General features: G+C 40.4%; 1 protein-coding gene across 1 annotated transcript in view; it reads right to left on the bottom strand.

The window, feature by feature from the left end:
• The window catches only part of ACOT9 (acyl-CoA thioesterase 9), a 30,288-nt gene that overhangs the window by 599 nt on the left and 11,687 nt on the right, over positions 1-18,002 (bottom strand). Inside the window, exons 6-14 of the mRNA XM_043895462.1 lie at positions 15,577-15,660; positions 15,076-15,179; positions 9,129-9,202; positions 2,517-2,584; positions 1,951-2,062; positions 1,708-1,798; positions 1,447-1,532; positions 447-534; positions 145-295 (exon numbers count right to left, since the gene is read on the bottom strand). Of these exons, the coding sequence (XP_043751397.1) occupies positions 145-295; positions 447-534; positions 1,447-1,532; positions 1,708-1,798; positions 1,951-2,062; positions 2,517-2,584; positions 9,129-9,202; positions 15,076-15,179; positions 15,577-15,660 (858 nt within the window). The remainder of the gene's footprint in view (positions 1-144; positions 296-446; positions 535-1,446; positions 1,533-1,707; positions 1,799-1,950; positions 2,063-2,516; positions 2,585-9,128; positions 9,203-15,075; positions 15,180-15,576; positions 15,661-18,002) is intronic.

Here is an 18,002-nt window from a genome sequence, read left to right as displayed (position 1 = left end):
GGGCTGCAGAATCTCAAAAGCACAATCCCTTAAAGACATGCACTCGGGCGGATGGGCATCAGAGTACTTCTTAAAACAATCTAAAAGGAGAAAAATATCTTTGAAAGTTCCCCTTGTTAGGGACAAGCAGTCATTGTCACTTACCTCCATATGTTCTAGGGAAAACCAAGGGCACTTCCTTTTCCGACATGAACGTGAAATGAAAGACATTGGTGGTCATGTGCTCTTTATCCTGAAGAGAGGCCACCTCACTGTGAACTCTGACTTGAATGTAATTCCCCTGAGTAAAGCAGACCTAAGTGATTAGGGACATGATAGTTAGTCAGTTGCATCAGAAAGAGGGAAGAAAGCAGTCATAAGACAAATGGTGGCTTTAGAATATAAAAGCCTCTCTTTTAGGCCCAAATAATAAAAGATTATATTTCCCTGTCTCATCACACACCTACCTGCGCGGAAAGAAACAGCAACGATCCCACCTCAACAGGTTTCTGAAACATGATATCATCCACGGCAACTATAAACGGTCGGGAACCACTATCAGGGAAAGATAATACTTGGGGTCAACTGCAAAATTCAGATGATCTCTAGTTTTTCCCTAATAATCCTCCAAAGCAAACTTTAAAAGATCAAAGAATAAACCTAGAGGAGGAGGAAATAATCACACCAGTAAGGAATGGTAAGAGATGACACTATGACCAGATCAGTGCCAAAATCATCTTTTCCCTGCTTCATGTCATCACCCCTTTTTCTCAGCAGGTCTTTAATGTACTAACTGACAGCATCAGAGCAAGAGCCTTCTAAAATGAAGATCAGGGGGAAGGAGAGGGTGGGACGAATTGGAAGAGTAGCACTGACATATATACACTACCACATGTAAAATAACAGCTAGTAAGAAACTGCTTATGACACAAGGATCTCAGCTAGGTGCTCTGCGATGACCTAGAGGGGGAGTAGGGGAGTGGAGTGGGAGGCTTAAGAGGGAGGGGATATATGTATACTTATAGCTAATTCATGTCACTGTACAGCAGAAACCAATGCAATATTGTAAAGCAATTACATTCCAATAAAAAAATTTAAATAAAAAACAAACCCATCTGGAACCAGTGTAGCATTTATTTAAAAACACCATATATTACCAAACACATTCAGACTGGTCCAAAACGTTTCCCTGAGTGTGGTAGTATAAACGACTTCTCAGGAGTTAAAGTGAAAGTGAATGTGAAGTCGCTTAGTCGTGTCCAACTCTTTGCGACCCTGTGGACTGTAGCCCACCAGGCTCCTCCATCCATGGGATTCTCCAGGCAAGAATACTGGAGTGGGTTGCCATTTCCTTCTCCAGGGGATCTTCCCAACCCAGGGATCAAACCCAGGTCTCCCTCATTGCAGGCAGACGCTTTAACCTGTGAGCCACCAGAGAAGCCCAAGACTACCTTAAATCTAACTCACCCAAAGTTACAAGCAGTAGCCCATCCAAGTTCATATGCTTTCCTCATAAGGAAACCACCAAAGATTCGATTGAAAATGTTCCGCTCCTATAGGACATAAGATAAATATTAATAAATACAGGCTTGTGACTATACAAATCTACAGAATAAGGAATTAACAATGCCATAGAACAGAGGACAGTTAAAAAGCGGGTCAAATCTTAGATTAGTGTCATGAGTCCTAGTTATCCTGTTTAGAAGATTCTTCACCAAGTTCCAATACCTGAGGGTGGCAAATATCCAAGCTCTTGAGTTTTGAATTCTCCATCCACACTGCATTAGGAGGCAAAACTCGACTTCGAAAACTTATAGTCCTGTACAAATGGAGATTGAGGAAACCCTGTCAATGCCATGGCTCTGCTGCAGAAAAGTAAAATATTTACAAACACCACCCAATATGTTCGAGCAAGTGTGGCTCTGGAGAAGGCCTACTTTCCCAACCCAGAATCTCACCATCCTAACTTACTTTGGATCCAGCGTGCTAAGAAACATCTCATGTATGGTTGTCCTCTCCTCGGCAGTGGGGGCCATTTTCAGTAATGACGTGGAGCTGAAGGCGACCCTTCTCCCCTTGTTCACTGCAACAGGGGAGCTATGATCAGAAGGGCCACATTACAGCACAAGCTTCCTGTCCAGGGCTGCCTAGAACCCTATAAACACAGGATTTCCAGATGTGGAAAAGCCGACTGGAAATTATACATTTATCCCAGAGAAGGCTGCTGAGGCTACATAAAACTTCCAGTGATTTCTTGCTTTCAGATGGAAATCATATCAACTCAGTGTGAGATCACTTATAATCACCTTGACCTACAGCCCCAACCAGCAGTTATTTCATTAAGAGACAACTCGCATTTCATCAAAGGTGAGAAAACAAATTACTTAATATTGTATGATCAATAAAATTGTCCCAAGAATGGACTCTTTGGACACTTGACTGGTATGAGGAGTTCATACATACTCTTAAATAATTTCCTCTGCAACAGAGTTAATATGTTTTTAAAATTATATCTTATTATGAACAAATTAATATACATTCTCCCTGTTGAAAGAGCTCTTCTTCCTCTGGGCTTTCAACAGTGAGTGGATTTACAAAGGCTGGCCTAAAGAGAAAAAAGAAAAAAATTTTAAGACATGTCATTACCAAAAAAAAAAAAAACTGAAGATTTTCATTTTACATAATGCTACTAACAGTTTCACATAAGAGCTCTGGAACAGTTAGGGGAGCCTTCTGGACAGACTTATCTGCACAGTAGACAGTTCACATTGTAAAAAAGGATATGGCCACTTGTCAAAATGTTTCACCTGACTCTAATTATGAGGAAATAGCCAAAAACAGGTTGCAAAAATTCTGTAAGACAACTGGCCTGGACTCTTCAAAGCTTCTCTTTACCATCAGTGGTTTTTTGTTTTTGTATTTGGGGTTTTGTTTTGCTTCCTTGTTTGTTTTTCCTTGAAGCTTTGAAGGGAATTAATCTTGGAAGAGAAGCAGAAATTTTGTTTTGGTTTAAAAAAATCAGAACTGCTATAATGCTTTTTGCAGTAGTTTATTTCCTTGACTATTTGAAACTATTAGGAAGAATAGCTAGGTCCTAACCCTGGGTCGGGAAGATCCCCTGGAGAAGAAAATGGCAACCCACTCCAGTATTCTTGCCTCAAAAATGTTAACGTTTTTTTCAAGGCAATCAACATATTCAATTCAATCCCTATCAAATCACCATGACATTTTTCACAGAATCAGAGCAAAAATATTTTAAACTTGTATGCAAACACAAAAACTCTGACTAATTATACCAATTCTGAGAAAGAAAAACAGAGCTGGAGGAATCAGGCTCCTCAACTTCAGACCATACTACAAAGCTGCAGTAATCAAAACCATATGGTACAGGCATAAAAACAGACATATAGATCAATGGATCAGTATACAAAGCCCAGAAATAAACCCACACACTTATGGTTAATTAATCTACCACAAAGGAGGCAAGAATATATCATTTATGGAGAAAAGACAGTCTCTTCAATAAGTAGTACTGGAAAAACTGGACAGCTACATGTTAAAAAATGAAATTAGAACATTCTCTAATATCGTACATAAAAATAAACTCAAAATGGATTAAAGACCTAAATGTAAGGCAAAGTACTAAAGAATTCCTAGAGGAAAATATAGGCAAGATATTCTTTGACATAAATAGCAGCAATATCTTTTTGGATCTGTCTCCTAGAGTAGTGGAAATAAAAACAAACAAAAAAGAAACAAATGGGACCTAACCACCCTTATGGCAGAAAGTGAAGAAGAACTAAAGAGCCTCTTGATGAAAGTGAAGGAGGAGAGTGAAAAAGTTGGCTTAAAGCTCAACATTCAGAAAACTAAGATCATGGCATCTGGTCCCATCACTTCATGGCAAATAGATGGGAAAACAGTGGAAACAGTGGCTGACTTTATTTTTGGGGGCTCCAAAATCACTGCAGATGGTGATTGCAGCCATGAAATTAAAAGATGCTTACTCCTTGGGAAGTTAAGACCAACCTAGACAGCATATTAAAAAGCAGAGACATTACTTTGTCAACAAAGGTCCATCTAGTCAAGGCTATGGTTTTTCCAGTAGCCATGTACAGATGTGAGAGTTGGACTATAAAGAAAGCTGAGCGCTGAAGAATTGATGCTTTTGAACGGTGGTGTTAGAGAAGACTCTTGAGAGTCCCTTGGACTGCAAGGAGATCCAACCAGCCCATCTTAAAGGAAATCAGTCCTGGGTGTTCATTTGGAAGGACTGATGTTGAAGCTGAAACTACAATACTTTGGCCAGCTGATGCGAAAAGCTGACTCATTTGAAAAGACCCTGATGTTGGGAAAGATTGAAGGCAGGAGGAGAAGGGGACGACAGAGGATGACACGGTTAGATGGCATCACCGACTCAATGGACATGAGTCTGGGTAAACTCCGGGAGTTGGTGATGGACAGGGAGGTCTGGCATGCTGCGGTTCATGGGGTCACAAAGAGTCGGACACGACTGAGTGACTGAACTGAACTGAATGGAATCAAATTTAAAAGCTTTCACACAGCAAAGGAAACCATAAACAAAATGAAAAGACAACCTACATACTGGGAGAAAATATTTGCAAATGATACAACTGACAAAGGATTAATCTCCAAAATATACAAACAGCTCATACAGCTCAATATCAAAACAAACAATCCAACAAAACAAGGGCAGAAGATGTAAATAAACATTTCTCCAAAGAAGACACACAGATGGCCAAAAGGCACAAGAAAAGATGCTCAACACTGCTAATTATTAAAGAAATGCAAATCAAAACTACAATGAGGTCATCACCTCACCCGGGTCAGAATGGGCATCGTCAAAAAGTATACAAATAGTAAATGCTGGAAAGGGTGTGGAGAAAAGGGAACCCTCCTACACTGTTGGCAGGAATGTAAATTGGTGCAACCACTATGGAAAACAGTATGGAGGTTCCTTAAAAAACTAAAAACAGAGCTACCATATGATCCAATGATCCCACTCCTGGGCATATACCTAAAGAAAACCATAATTCAAAAAGATACATTCACCCCAATGTTCACTGCAGCACTATTTACAATAACCAAGACATGGAAGCAACCTAAGTATCCATCAACAGAGGAATGGACAAAGACAATGTGCAAAGAAATAGAGGAAAACAACAGGATGAAATATTATTTAGCCATAAAAAAGAATGAAATAATGCCATCTGAAGCAACATGGAGAGACCTAGAGATTATCATACTAAGTGAAATAAGCCAAAGACAAGTATATGATATCCCTTGTATGTGGAATCTAAGAAAATGATACAAATAAACTCATTTACAAAACAGAAATAGACTCACAAACAGAACATAAACTTATGGTTACCAAAGGGGAAAGGGGGGAGATAAATTAGGAGTTTTGGATTTACATACACACGTCACTATATGTAAAATAGATAAACAGCAAGGACTTAGTATACAATTCAAGGAATTATAGTCAATATTTTATAATAATTATATGGGAAAAGAATCTGGAAAAGTGTATCTATAGAGAGAGATACATAACTGAATCACTTTGCTGTATACCTGAAACTAACACAGTATTGTACATCAACTATACTTCAGTAAAAAATTTTAAAAAGTCCATGTCTTAAAAGACAGAAAGTGCCAGGGGGATTGTTTTAAGGGGAATTACTTAAAGAAACATGATAATAACATATAATGTGTGCTTAGTCGCTCAGTTGTGTCTGACTCTTTGTGACCCCATGGACTGTAGCCCACCAGGTCCCTCTGTCCATGGGGATTCTCCAGGCATGAATACCAGCTTGGGTTGCCATACCCTACTCCAGGGGCTCTTCCCAACCCAGGGATCAAACCCAGGTCTCCCACATTGCAGATAGATTCTTTACCATCTGAACCATCGGGGAAGCCCCAACAGCATATAATACATGGCCCTTAATCAGACCCTGACTCAAGAGAAACGGTTATAAAGAATATTTTAGGGACAACTGGCATGGTTTGAATATGGATCAAATATTAGAAACAATAATTGTATAACTGTTAAATTTCCTGGATATAATAAAGTTGCTGATGTTATAAAGGAGAATCGCCTTATTCTTAGGAGATACATGTTGAATTATTTATGGGTAAAGTAGTCTCAACTTTACTCTGAAACAATTACATGAGGAAAAGTGTGTATATTTGTATTTACTGAGAAAAGGCAAGAGTAAGGTAAAAGTGGTAAAATGTTAATTTGAGAATTTAGGTGAAGGGTATATGGGTGCTCATTACATTATTCTTTCTACATTCCTGTAGGTGTCAAATTTTTCAAATTAAAACACGGAGAAAAAGGATAACCCTTCACTATGGTAGAATCCAAAAGTTGGACGAAACAAAAATGGAAACAAAAGTACTGAGATAGCAGCTTGGAAAATTAGAATGCATCAGCTGGGTGAGAAACTTTAAGTAATGCCTTCAGTGCTGGAAAAGAAGCCCCAGGTCAGCCACTAGGAGCAGCATGTCAGCTGGAAGTGGCTAGAGGAGACAGAGAAGACAGGTGGATACTTCACTCAGGTAAGAGTCACCAAGGGATTTTTTGCTCTTAACTTGGGTCTCCAAGTCAGTTTTCCAGGCAGCAAAAGAGATTTCTCACTGAAGACTCCTAACTCAAATTTCTGAAACAAATCAGACTTCTCATAGGCCTCCAGACTCCATCCTGTACAATAGCAATCCTATAACATTCCCTCCTACCCCACTCCCACACACGTAATAGTTTTTCCCAGTTTGAATGCCTTGGGTGTAACTGGCATTAGGAACCAAGAATTCAATGTAAGAAAGAAAAGATAAGGCATAAAGTTTTAAAGTATGTATAGCTAAACTTGACTTGGAAATGACAGTGTAAATTTATGAGGTTTTTTTGTTTTCTTTTTAACATACATTCAAGCTCTGTCCACTGAAAAAGCCAAGAAACAATGACAAACTAATAAAAACATATAGTTCTAGTGCCCAGATTTTGGTGTCTAACTACCAGCTTCCCATTAAAAGGAACCTGAGGACTCCTTGGAGAAATAGCTGATACCAGGCCTGGGGCAGGAAATGTATAGGATAAGTTCAAGGTATCTCATTGTATCAGAGAGCAGAAAGTTATTAAAGACTGCTGCTGCTGCTGCTAAGTCACTTCAGTCGTTTCCGACTCTGTGCGACCCCATCCCTGGGATTCTCCAGGCAAGAACACTGGAGTGGGTTGCCATTTCCTTCTCCAATGCATAAAAGTGAAAAGTGAAAGAGAAGTCACTCAGTCGTGTCCGACTCTTCATGGCCCCATGGACTGCAGCCTACCAGGCTCCTCCATCCATGGGATTTTCCAGGAAAGAGTACTGGAGTGGGGTGCCAATGCCTTCTCTGTATCAAAGACTAGGAAATGTAAAAATAGCTCATCACAGGAGGCAGCTTAAAGGAGTTCCCACTGACCAAAGATGTTCATTCCACGGAACAGGAAGAACAATGGCTGCAATTTACTGAAACATATTTACTATATTAAAATCCATGAACTCACAGTGATACTTTCTTAAAAAGCAAAAAAAGCAGAAAAACTGTCATCATTAGCTAGTAAATGTGTAAATAAAGGAAAGAATGAAACATTGATCCTGACTTTCCTTGACAAACCAAACTGCCCTAGCTGGTAAAGGAAGTCTTCTTTACAGATCTCTGGCTAACAAATACAGAAACAATGTCAGAATTTGAGAATCATTTTATATCCTCTAATGAAAATGATTAAACTCCAAAGGAGATTAAAAGCACTGAAGGAAGACTGATGGGAAACTAGCTATTTGTAAGATGTACATGGGAGACACCTTGTACTGTACTACACCTGCAGATCATTATTGATCATAAGAGGATAACCTGAAGTGCATAATGGAAAGATCAGTCTGTTGCTACTTGAACCCACACACTAATCTTACCTTTACAATGAGTGGGAAAATCTGACATGATACAGTACAGAGACAGCATCAACTAGGAAGTGCTCTCACCAAATACACTGAATTCAAATCTAACTAAGCTTTTAGATCTAACTCTTCAATTTACAGAAAATACAAGGAACAGTGAAACAAGTTAAAAAAAATACCATGAAGAAGCAATGAGACAAATCCAGAAAGTGAGACACTGTATAGAACAATGAATCTGGGCTTTCGCCCACTTCATGAGAAGGGGTAAAGGACAGGTGGGTGCACACAACCATTCCAGATTAACACAGGCTGAAGAGATTCCACAATTTTATGAATATACTAAAAGTCATTAAACTGTACACTTTTAATCAGTGAATTGTATGATATGTGAATTATATCTCAATAAAGCTGCGAACAAAAGAAGCAGACTTAAGAGACATAAATATCAAATGCAGTAAGTGGACCTTGTTTGGATCCTGATTTATATAAATCATTAAAAAGGTAATTGGGGAAAAGTGAATATGAACTATTAGAATACATTAAGTACTTACTATTATTTGTTAGGTGTGTTAGTGGTAATGTAGTTATTTAAGAAAATATCCTCATTTTTAAAGCAATGCCTACACTAAGGTATTCAGAGGTGAAATGTCATTATATCTGGAATTGCTTTAAAATATGATAAAGAAAATAATATACCTTAAAAAAGAAGCAAATATGGCAAAATGTCAAAACTCTTAAGTCTAGATGATGGTATCCAGAAATTTATTAAAGTCTTCTCTCCAGTTTTCACATATCTCCAGATATTTGAAAAATATATTTAAAGACTTCCCTGTAGCTCAGACGGTAAAGACACTTCCTGCAATGCAGGGGCCCCATGTTCAATCCCTGGGTCCAGAAGATCCTCTGGAGAAGGGAATGGCAATCCACTCCAGTATTTTTGCCTGGAGAATCACATGGACAGAGTAGCCTAGCAGGCTATAGACCATGGGGTTGCAAAGAGTCGGACAAAACTGAGTGGAATTTACTAGATCTAGAATAAATCTAGAAATTTTATTAATTAAATATAATAATTCTGGAAATTTATTAGTTTTCTCTCCAGTTTTCAGATATCTCCAGATATTTGAAAAAATATATATTTTATATTTTTCAAAGGACAGGAAAAAAGAAGAAAGAAATAGGAAAAAAAACAGCAATTACCCTTTATTTTCAGAATCACGAGCCACCATTACAAATGTCGCATCCAAAACAGGAGAAAATTCATTGTCATGTAACTAGAGAATAAAGAAAAGAAAATGCAGATGTAAGAAATGCATTTAGTGGGAAGACCTAGTACAATCCTACCAGATACCGGAGGCTCCAAGAAAGGCTGAAAGAGCCTTAGCGAAAGAGGACGAATGCTTTCATTAGTCGCCATCTGCTGAGATGCCAGAAACATGACTAGGCTCTGGCAGGTGGCAGGGAGTGGCAGCAAGATCACAAAATCTGTGGTCTAGCAGAGAATGGAGACACCTCCAAAACCCAGACAGTGCAGAGAGTGAGAAGGGCTGGGATGGGCACGAACTATGTGGGCCTTGGAGCTGCATGACCGGGACCCAGGGCAAGGGTCGCAGAGGGACCTTATCCATCACCATCACTTAGGTGTAACCATCTTGCAGAAGACTGGCTTTCTTCAGGCCTACCTGTCCTCCCAAAGGCACACACAGCCAGGCAGACCTCCCATCACTCACCCAGACATTTAAATTTTCTGGAAACTTGAGTGTGCCAACTACTAGGACATGCCTATTTCCTTAGCCCAGCACAGGGGCTTCCAAGAAGGGATAAGATGAGTGACAATTCTGTGGATTAAGTTAAATATGTACAATGCAGAGTCCATCGAGATTTTAAGGTATTTTTTTACCCCCTAGGAGTCTGTACTTCCAGGAAAGTTATATCCTCAAGTCCTATCGTAACCTTGGGTACAGTTGGTTCCATCCTCAACAAACCTCATCACTAGTCCTCATGACCAATATCCATTCAACCCCTTATGGGCCCTCCCCTGCAATTTTGGGAAGAGTCTCCCCCATCTCACTAAGTCCCTGTCCTGTTCAAACCAAAGGGTTCCTCCTTTCTCCCAGCATCTGTGCTAAGCCTGCTGGAAAGCCTCTGCCACAGAGCCCAGATTTCTCTCCAGTTGTTCATCAAACGTTCCCCTCGTGCCTGCACCTTTTTCTCTAGCCACAGCTAACAACTTGGAGGTCCTGGAATGTCCCATTTTGTCACCTGAGCACCTCCCCTCCACATCTTTGCCTGATGCCTTCTTCAGGGCGGCATTCCTCAAGATACTCCTCCCCATCCCCAGTTCCAGCCCTACTCCCCAGTCAGAGTTGATCATTCCCTCCCTTTTTTTGCCACCTAAGTAGAAACAAAGGCCTCTTCTGACAGTGGCTCTCAACATAAGCTAGGAAGATATCACCCCTTAGGGGCATCTGGAAATGTGCAGGGCTGGTGATGGTTGCCATATGAGCTGAGGGACATTACCAGGGCAGAGCAGGTAACACTTCACAACGCAGGGGAAGGTCCTGCAGAACAAAGAATTCTCCCACGTACAATGCTAATAGTGTCCCTGTTGAGAAATAGTGCACAGTACTTAATTTGTGCTTAGTCGCTCAGTCGTGTCCAATCTTTGTGACCCTTTGAACTATACCTCACCAGGCTCCTCTATCTGTGGGATTTCTCAGGCAAGAACACTGGAATGGATTTGCCGTTTCCTCCTCCAGGGGATCTTCCTGACCCAGGGATCGAACCCACGTCTCCTATGTCTCCTGCATTGCAGGTGGATTCTTTACCACTGAGCTATCAGGGAAGCCCATTTAATTGAATATACCATAAAGATTTACTTATGTGTCTGTCTTCCTACTGCACCGAAAGCTCCTTGAGGACAAAGACCATTTTTATTCACATTTGTATCCCAGCAACTGGCACAAAGACTGGCAGACAGCAGATACCCGATCAATGATTGTCAATGAATGAACTGAGGCAGCTAACTGTTGAGCACTACTAGTGTGAACGCCAAAAGACTGGAACTTTCTGTTTTGCTCACTGCTGTATACCGAGCACAGATGGCACACCCCATAAATCACTGCAAAGTCAATGTTAAATGTTGGCCATCAGGAAGTGGGCTAGATGACTCACTCCCAGATCTCCTTGGGGATGCGCACAGTCAAAAGAAAAAACATGTGCATACAGAGCTCTGTAGAGCAGATAGCAGGAGCCAGAAGAGAGGGACGTGGGGAAGGAACAGGTACTATGAGCTGAAAGGATCAGGGACAGATTGGAGCATGAAGTGACCTGGAAGCACAGGTAGAATGGGGATATGGGGAGCCACTGCCCAAGAAATTCCAGCAAAAGGAAAACGTACACCAGGATACTCATCCACTCACCTACTATGTAATGTTCCAGTTTATTATAATTAATGTGCACTAGTGCTAAGCATCGTGGATGCAAAACAAACAACTCTACTCTTAGGATGCTCAAGGTCTCCAGTGGTGTGCTCTAAGAAGGCGTGTGAACCAGCCACCAGGTAGGTTGGTGCTATTTATGGAGCATCTTACATCCTAACTGGTGTCTCAGATGGTAAAGAATCAGCCTGCAGGAGACCCACCAGGTTTGATCCCTGGGTCAGGAAGATCCCCTGGAGAAGGAAATGGCAGCCCACTCCAGTATTCTTGCCTGGAGAATCCCATGGACAGAGGAGCCTGGTGGGCTGCAGTCTGCGAGGGTCACAAAGAGTTGGACACAACTGAGCGACTAACACTTTAGATCCTAACTAGTCAAAGGAATTTAGACTTTGAACTACAGATAATGGCCATTGAAGGGTTCTGAGAAGGGAAGTGATATGACTGAAGATCAGCTGTGGAAGATCTATCTGGTAGATATGTGTAAAATTAAGACAGAAGAGACTAAAGGCAGGCAGAATAATTAAAAGACAGCTAAGATGCTCACACAAGAGGCAGTGAGGGCTTGAATGAAACTCAGAGGTCAGGGGGAAGGGGAAGCGAGGACTCTGGTGAGAAACAGTGGGTGATGAATCTGCAAGACTTGGCAAAAGGCTGCATGGGACAGGAAAAAATTAAAGCTTTCATAAAGGTTTGGAGCTGGGAGAAACAGGAGGGTCGGAAAGGGGAAAGCGAAGGAGAATCGGGATTGGAAAGGAAGCTGACACAGTCTGGAATACACTGGACTTGGGAGACAGCAAGAGTACACATGGGAGAGAGATCTATGGGAACCCCAAAAGGCAGGTCTGAAGGTCAAGCCTAGAAGAGATCTGGAACCATCTTCATAGCAATGATGATAAATTAACATAATTGGCAACATTTGATTAGTGGCTACTGTGGTTAACAAAACAGCATCTCAGAGAGGGCGAGAAATCTGCCCACAGTCACATGGCTAACAAACAGCAGAGTTAGGATTTTTTTTTTTACCCACACCATGTGGCATGTGGGATCCTAGTCCCCCGACCAGGGATCAAACCCATGCCCCTTGCAGTTGAAGTGTGGAGTCTTAGCCACTGAACTGCCAGGGAAGTCCCAGAGCTGGGATCTGAACCTACATTTTAGCCAAACCAAAGGCAGGGTATCTATTGCCAAGCTCTCTCTCTGGAATAAAAGATCACTTAAGCCATGAGTTATTCATCAAAATGGCCAATGAGAAATGCAAATTTAAAACAAAAGTGTATTTCTGACACTGATTTTTCACTGGCTTTCTTCCTAATAATTCCTTTATCTCTTTTTCAATCTATTTGTCCAAGATTTCTTAGAAAGCAGGTCTTATGCCAGGAATCCACTGTGAATCAACCATTAGGACTAAGAAAGGAAGTGAACAAATCATAGCACTATCCCCAACAACTTCATGTTTGGTTTTAAAAGCAGTATTATTATTATTATTTAAAAGCAGCAACAAAAAAAAAAAGCAGCAACAAAGGAGTTTAAAAAATTCAACTGTTTACATACAGTATCAAATTTAAAAAGTATCTATTTTGTTTATTTAACTTAAATGCAGAGTACATCATGTGAAATGCTGGGCTGGAAGAAGCACAAGCTGGAATCAAGATTGCTGGGAGAAATATCAATAACCTCAGATTTGCACATGACACCACCCTTATGGCAGAAAGCAAAGAACTAAAGAGCCTCTTGATGAAAGTGAAAGAGGAGAGTGAAAAAGCTGGCTTAAAGCTCAACATTCAGAAAACTAAGATCATGGTGTCTGCTCCCATCACTTCACAGCAAATAGATGGGGAAACAATGAAAACACTAACAGACTTTATTTTCTTGGGCTCCAAAATCACTGCAGATGGTGACTGCAGCCATGATATTAAAAGACGCTTGCTCCTTGGAAGAAAAGCTATGACCAATCTAGACAGCATATTAAAAAGTAGAGACATTACTTTGCCAACAAAGGTCCATCTAGTCAAAGCTATGGTTTTTCCTGTAGTCATGTACGGATATGAGAGTTGGACTATAGAGAAAGCTGAGCACCAAAGAATTGATGCTTTTGAACTGTGGTGTTGGAGAAGACTCTTGAGAGTCTCCTGGAATGCAAGGAGATCCAACCAGTCAATTCTAAAAGAAATCAGTCCTGAATATTCATTGGAAGGACTGATGCTGAAGCTGAAACTCCAATACTTTGGCTATCTGATGCAAAGAACTGAGACTAGGAAAAAACCCTGATGCTGGGAAAGATTGAAGGTGGGAGAAGGGGACGACAGAGGATGAGATGGCTGGATGGCATCACCGACTAGATGGACATGAGTTTGAGTAAGCTTTGGGAGTTGGTGATGGACAAAGAAGCCTGCAGTGCTGCAATCCATGGGGTCACAGTCAGACACAACTGAGCGACTGAACTGATTTTGACAAAATAATTTTAATTAGTGCAGAGCAACCTTCAGACTTTTTCCAAAAGGTGAAATGCTTCATAATTTCATAACAGAGAAGAAAAATGTATCTGAATGATAGATCCATCTAATACCCTGATATAACTAAGTTGTTCTTAGATAAGTTTTCACAATGAAATCTTGAATATATTCTGAATTATTTGATTTCTGTACTATTATCTTCGAGGTATTTTTTCTTGACAAATTCCTTCATCTCTTTTTTAAAAAAACATTTATTAATTTATTTGGCTGTGCCGAGTCTTAGCAGCATTCAAACTCTTGGTTACAGCATGTAGGATCTAGTCCCCTGACAAGGGACTAAACCTGGGCCGGCCCCTGCATCAGGAGCACAGAGTCTCAGCCACTAGGCCACCAATGAAGTCCTTCTTCATTACCTTATAATAGCTGTTCTGACTTGTGCTCATAAGAGAGGCTGTTCCTAGATGCTACAGTAATCTAAGTGACTGTTATGGGTTGAACTGTGTCCCCCAATAAGATATGTTGATGTCCTAACCCTCAGTACAGGTGAAGGTGACTATATTTAGACATAGGGTTGTTGCAGATATAATCAGGTAAGATGAAGTCACACTGGAGTAGATGGGCCCTTAATCCAGTATTATTGATGCCCTTATAAGAATAGAAGAGACATAGAAACACAAGAGGAAAGTGATATGTAATGAAGAAGGAAGACAATGAGTGTTACAAGCCAAGGAATGCCAAAAAGCCAGCAAACCACTAGAAGCTAGAAAGAAGCAAAGAAGGCTTCTCCTATACAGGTTTTAGAGGGAGCATGGTCCTGCTGAGACCTTAATTTTGGATTTCTAGCCTTGCAATTATACACCAATTAATTTCTGTTGTTTTAAGCCATCTGGTTCATGGTACTTTGCTACAGCAGCCCTAAGAAACTAACAGTGATCAATTCTATTTATGTTTAACAGAACTCAGACTGTTGTGAAATTCTCTGGGGTAAAACCAGAAACAAGTACCTTAACATGGAGCCATATATGATTTGAAAATAATAAACACTAAGCATAAACACCAAATAATCTGTCAGTCTTTGTTCAGGAGGATACTAATACACCATCTGTTTGAAGTGAACTTGAATTGCTCTTCTATAAGTGGAAAACTTATAAAACTATATACCTGTCTATGGATAGACAGGTAAGTAAGCTTTTCTTTCACTGAGGCTAGCTGGCTGTATTAGAAAAAGGGGGCAGACTTTGGGCACAGACACACCTGGAACATATGCATCTTCACTTCCATGGACGTCTTCCCAACCCAACTAACATGACCGCTGAACTTGATGTCCTGTTCTGGGCTCAAACTCTTCTTACACATATCTACAAAACAGAAAATCAACCTGAGCACAAACCATACTCCAACTTTTCTGTACTGCAAATGGACATATTTCATTTGAAATTTTCATAAATTCCATTATATTCCTTTTCTGTCTTGAAAACTAAAAATATGATTCCTTTTTGACATACTGAAGACATGTGTATGTCTTTCTGAAAAATAAGGCAATGCAAAGAATATAAAAAGTGAAACCAGAATCATGCAAAATCCTTCCACTCGAAGATAATTATAAAAAACATGTTGGTACATAGCTGACATTTTCATATGCATATACATATATACATTAAAAAATTCCTCCATAAAAGGAAACTATTTCCTCTAATATCAATATTTCATAATTACTAAAAATTCTAAGTATGTCAAGAAAATACTATCACTTACCAATCTTGTCCACCAGGGCTGTAACTATTGATAAAGGAGACATCTTAGCTGAATGAATTTTGTTGTGCATGTAGCAAATAAGAACTGTAGGAAAAGAGAAGAGAAACAAATAAAGGAAAAAGCAAAATTATTTTTTAATGTTCACAATTCACTCCTTGAAATTCATAAACAGTCTTATCTGGTTTTGAAGACCCAAATCCCCATATCCCACTACTGGTCATATCCTAGAACCAAAGATTTTGATACATTAATGACATCTAGAAATCCTCTAATCTGTCTGTTGAATTTTAGCTCTGATGAGGAAACTGAAGCCCAAAGCCCAGGTCTACCAGGTGGCTTATCATCACTCAACCGAGGTATAGTGCCTAAGTCAGAAAAAGACCCCCAACACACAAGTCTGAAAACACCAAACTTCTTCAAAAAAGAGAAATAAATGACAAGGAGTCACCTACCTGTTTTCCTCTTGACTCTTCCAGAATCATGAAGCTATTATTTGGCTTAGAGCTCTCCCTCCTTCCCCATAATACCCTCGGCTCCTACACTACCCCGTGGTGATCTGTGTACTTCCCATATTTTAACAAGTATGTACAGGTGCCAAGCATGACTCAATATACCTTACAAATATCAACTCATTTAAAATTGTAGTGTACTTCTTCAATAGCATCCCTGCCTACCCTATGATTCATTCAAATTTGTATCATCAACCCTTAGGACCGGGTCTGTGCTCAGTATCTGTTGAGTAACAATAAACTCTTCCATCCATGCACCTGCTAAAGGATGTACTAGGAGGGGGATGAGGAGCGAAAGGCAAGAAACTCCATTTACAAACCTTTATGGTACCCAGAAAGGAAACTGTAAGTGTCTGGCCTACGGCACATTAGTAGAAATGAAGACAAGAGAAAAGATCCAAGAGCTAAGAAGAAGGCAGGTTTGACAAGTCTTTAATTAACTCAGGTATCTAACTTGCATGAGTGAAGATGATGTACCATTCACTGAGAAAAAGGATATACACAGGAAGAGCAGAGTGGACTATTTTCAACACACTGAATTCAGGAAGTCCATGGCAGATCCAAATGAAGACGGCCAAAAGGCAGGAGGACAAACTGGTCTGCAACTCACAAGGGCAGGCCAGGAAATGTTCCTTATGAAGCTCCCACACTAGAATTGATGCTTTTGAACCATGGTGTTGGAGAAGACTCTTGAGAGTCCCTTGGACAGCAAGAAGATCAAACCAGTCAATCCTAAAGGAAATAAACCCTGAATATTCATTGGGAGGACTGATACTGAAGCTCCAATACTTTGGCCACCTGATACAAAGAGACCCCGATGCTGGGAAAGATTGAAGGCGGAAGGAGAAGAGGACGACAGAGCTTCTCTTGTTGTGGAGCACAGGCTCCAAGCGAGTGGGCTTCAGTCATTGTGGCACGTGGGCTCAGAAGTTGTGGTGCACGGGCTTAGTTGCTCTGTGGGATGTGGGAGCTTCCCCGACCAGGGATTGAACCTGTGTCCCCTGCATTGGCAGGTGGATTCCTTATCACTGAGCCACCAGGGAAGCCCCCATTTTTGATTGGCTTCGTTATCTTTTCCTTATTCATTTGTAGTAACCCTTTTATATAGTTTATTATTTTCTTCATCTTTTTTGTTACTTTTTCTTGCAGACACATGCTAGGGTTTTTGTTGTTGTTAATAGTGTCTTTGGTCATATGGGAGTTTTTCAATTTAAAGTAGTCAAATTTAGCAATCCATTTTGAACTAAGACTATTACTAGGTGCAAGCAGGTTTGGAATTTTTGTATTTTCATGGTGAATTTTTCCTGTTCTCATGTTTTTGCCTCTTTATACTGGTTTTTATTTAAGTACATTTTAATGAAATAAATATAGCTAATATAGGAGGAGAAGGGGACGACAGAGGATGAGATGGTTGGATGGTATCACTGACTCAATGGACATGAGTTTAAGCAAACTCCGGGAAATGGTGAGGGACAGGGAAGTCTGGTATCCATGAGGTCGAACACTGCACAATTCAACAACAATACTGAGAACAACTGAAGCAATGGGATTCGAGATTTATAGAAAAAGTGCATCTATCAACAACAAAAAGGGGCAGAAGACAACACCCTGGAGATCAGCAACATTTAAAGGATCAACAGAGAAAGAGGAAGCTACAAAGGAGACTGGGAAGTAGCAGCCTGAGAGGTGGGAGGAAATATCACCAACGCCCACAGGTGAGTTTGACATTGTCAGGAGCTGCAAAGGGGTCATGTATGCCGAGAAGCACCTGTGAGATCACGCAGTAAGGCAGCAACAGACTGTTTGGCATGATCAGCTCAATGACATAGAGGAGCAGAAGCCAGAACACAAAGTTAGCTCTCAAGTGAGAGGGAAAGAAAACTGGAGAGTGCTATAAGGGAAGGGGATTTTACCTGT

Source organism: Cervus elaphus, chromosome X (assembly GCF_910594005.1).
Source record: "Cervus elaphus chromosome X, mCerEla1.1, whole genome shotgun sequence".
Classification (NCBI taxonomy): Eukaryota; Metazoa; Chordata; class Mammalia; order Artiodactyla; family Cervidae; genus Cervus; species Cervus elaphus.
Note: the sequence above shows the minus strand (reverse complement) of the source record. Positions and strands in the feature narration are given on the sequence as shown.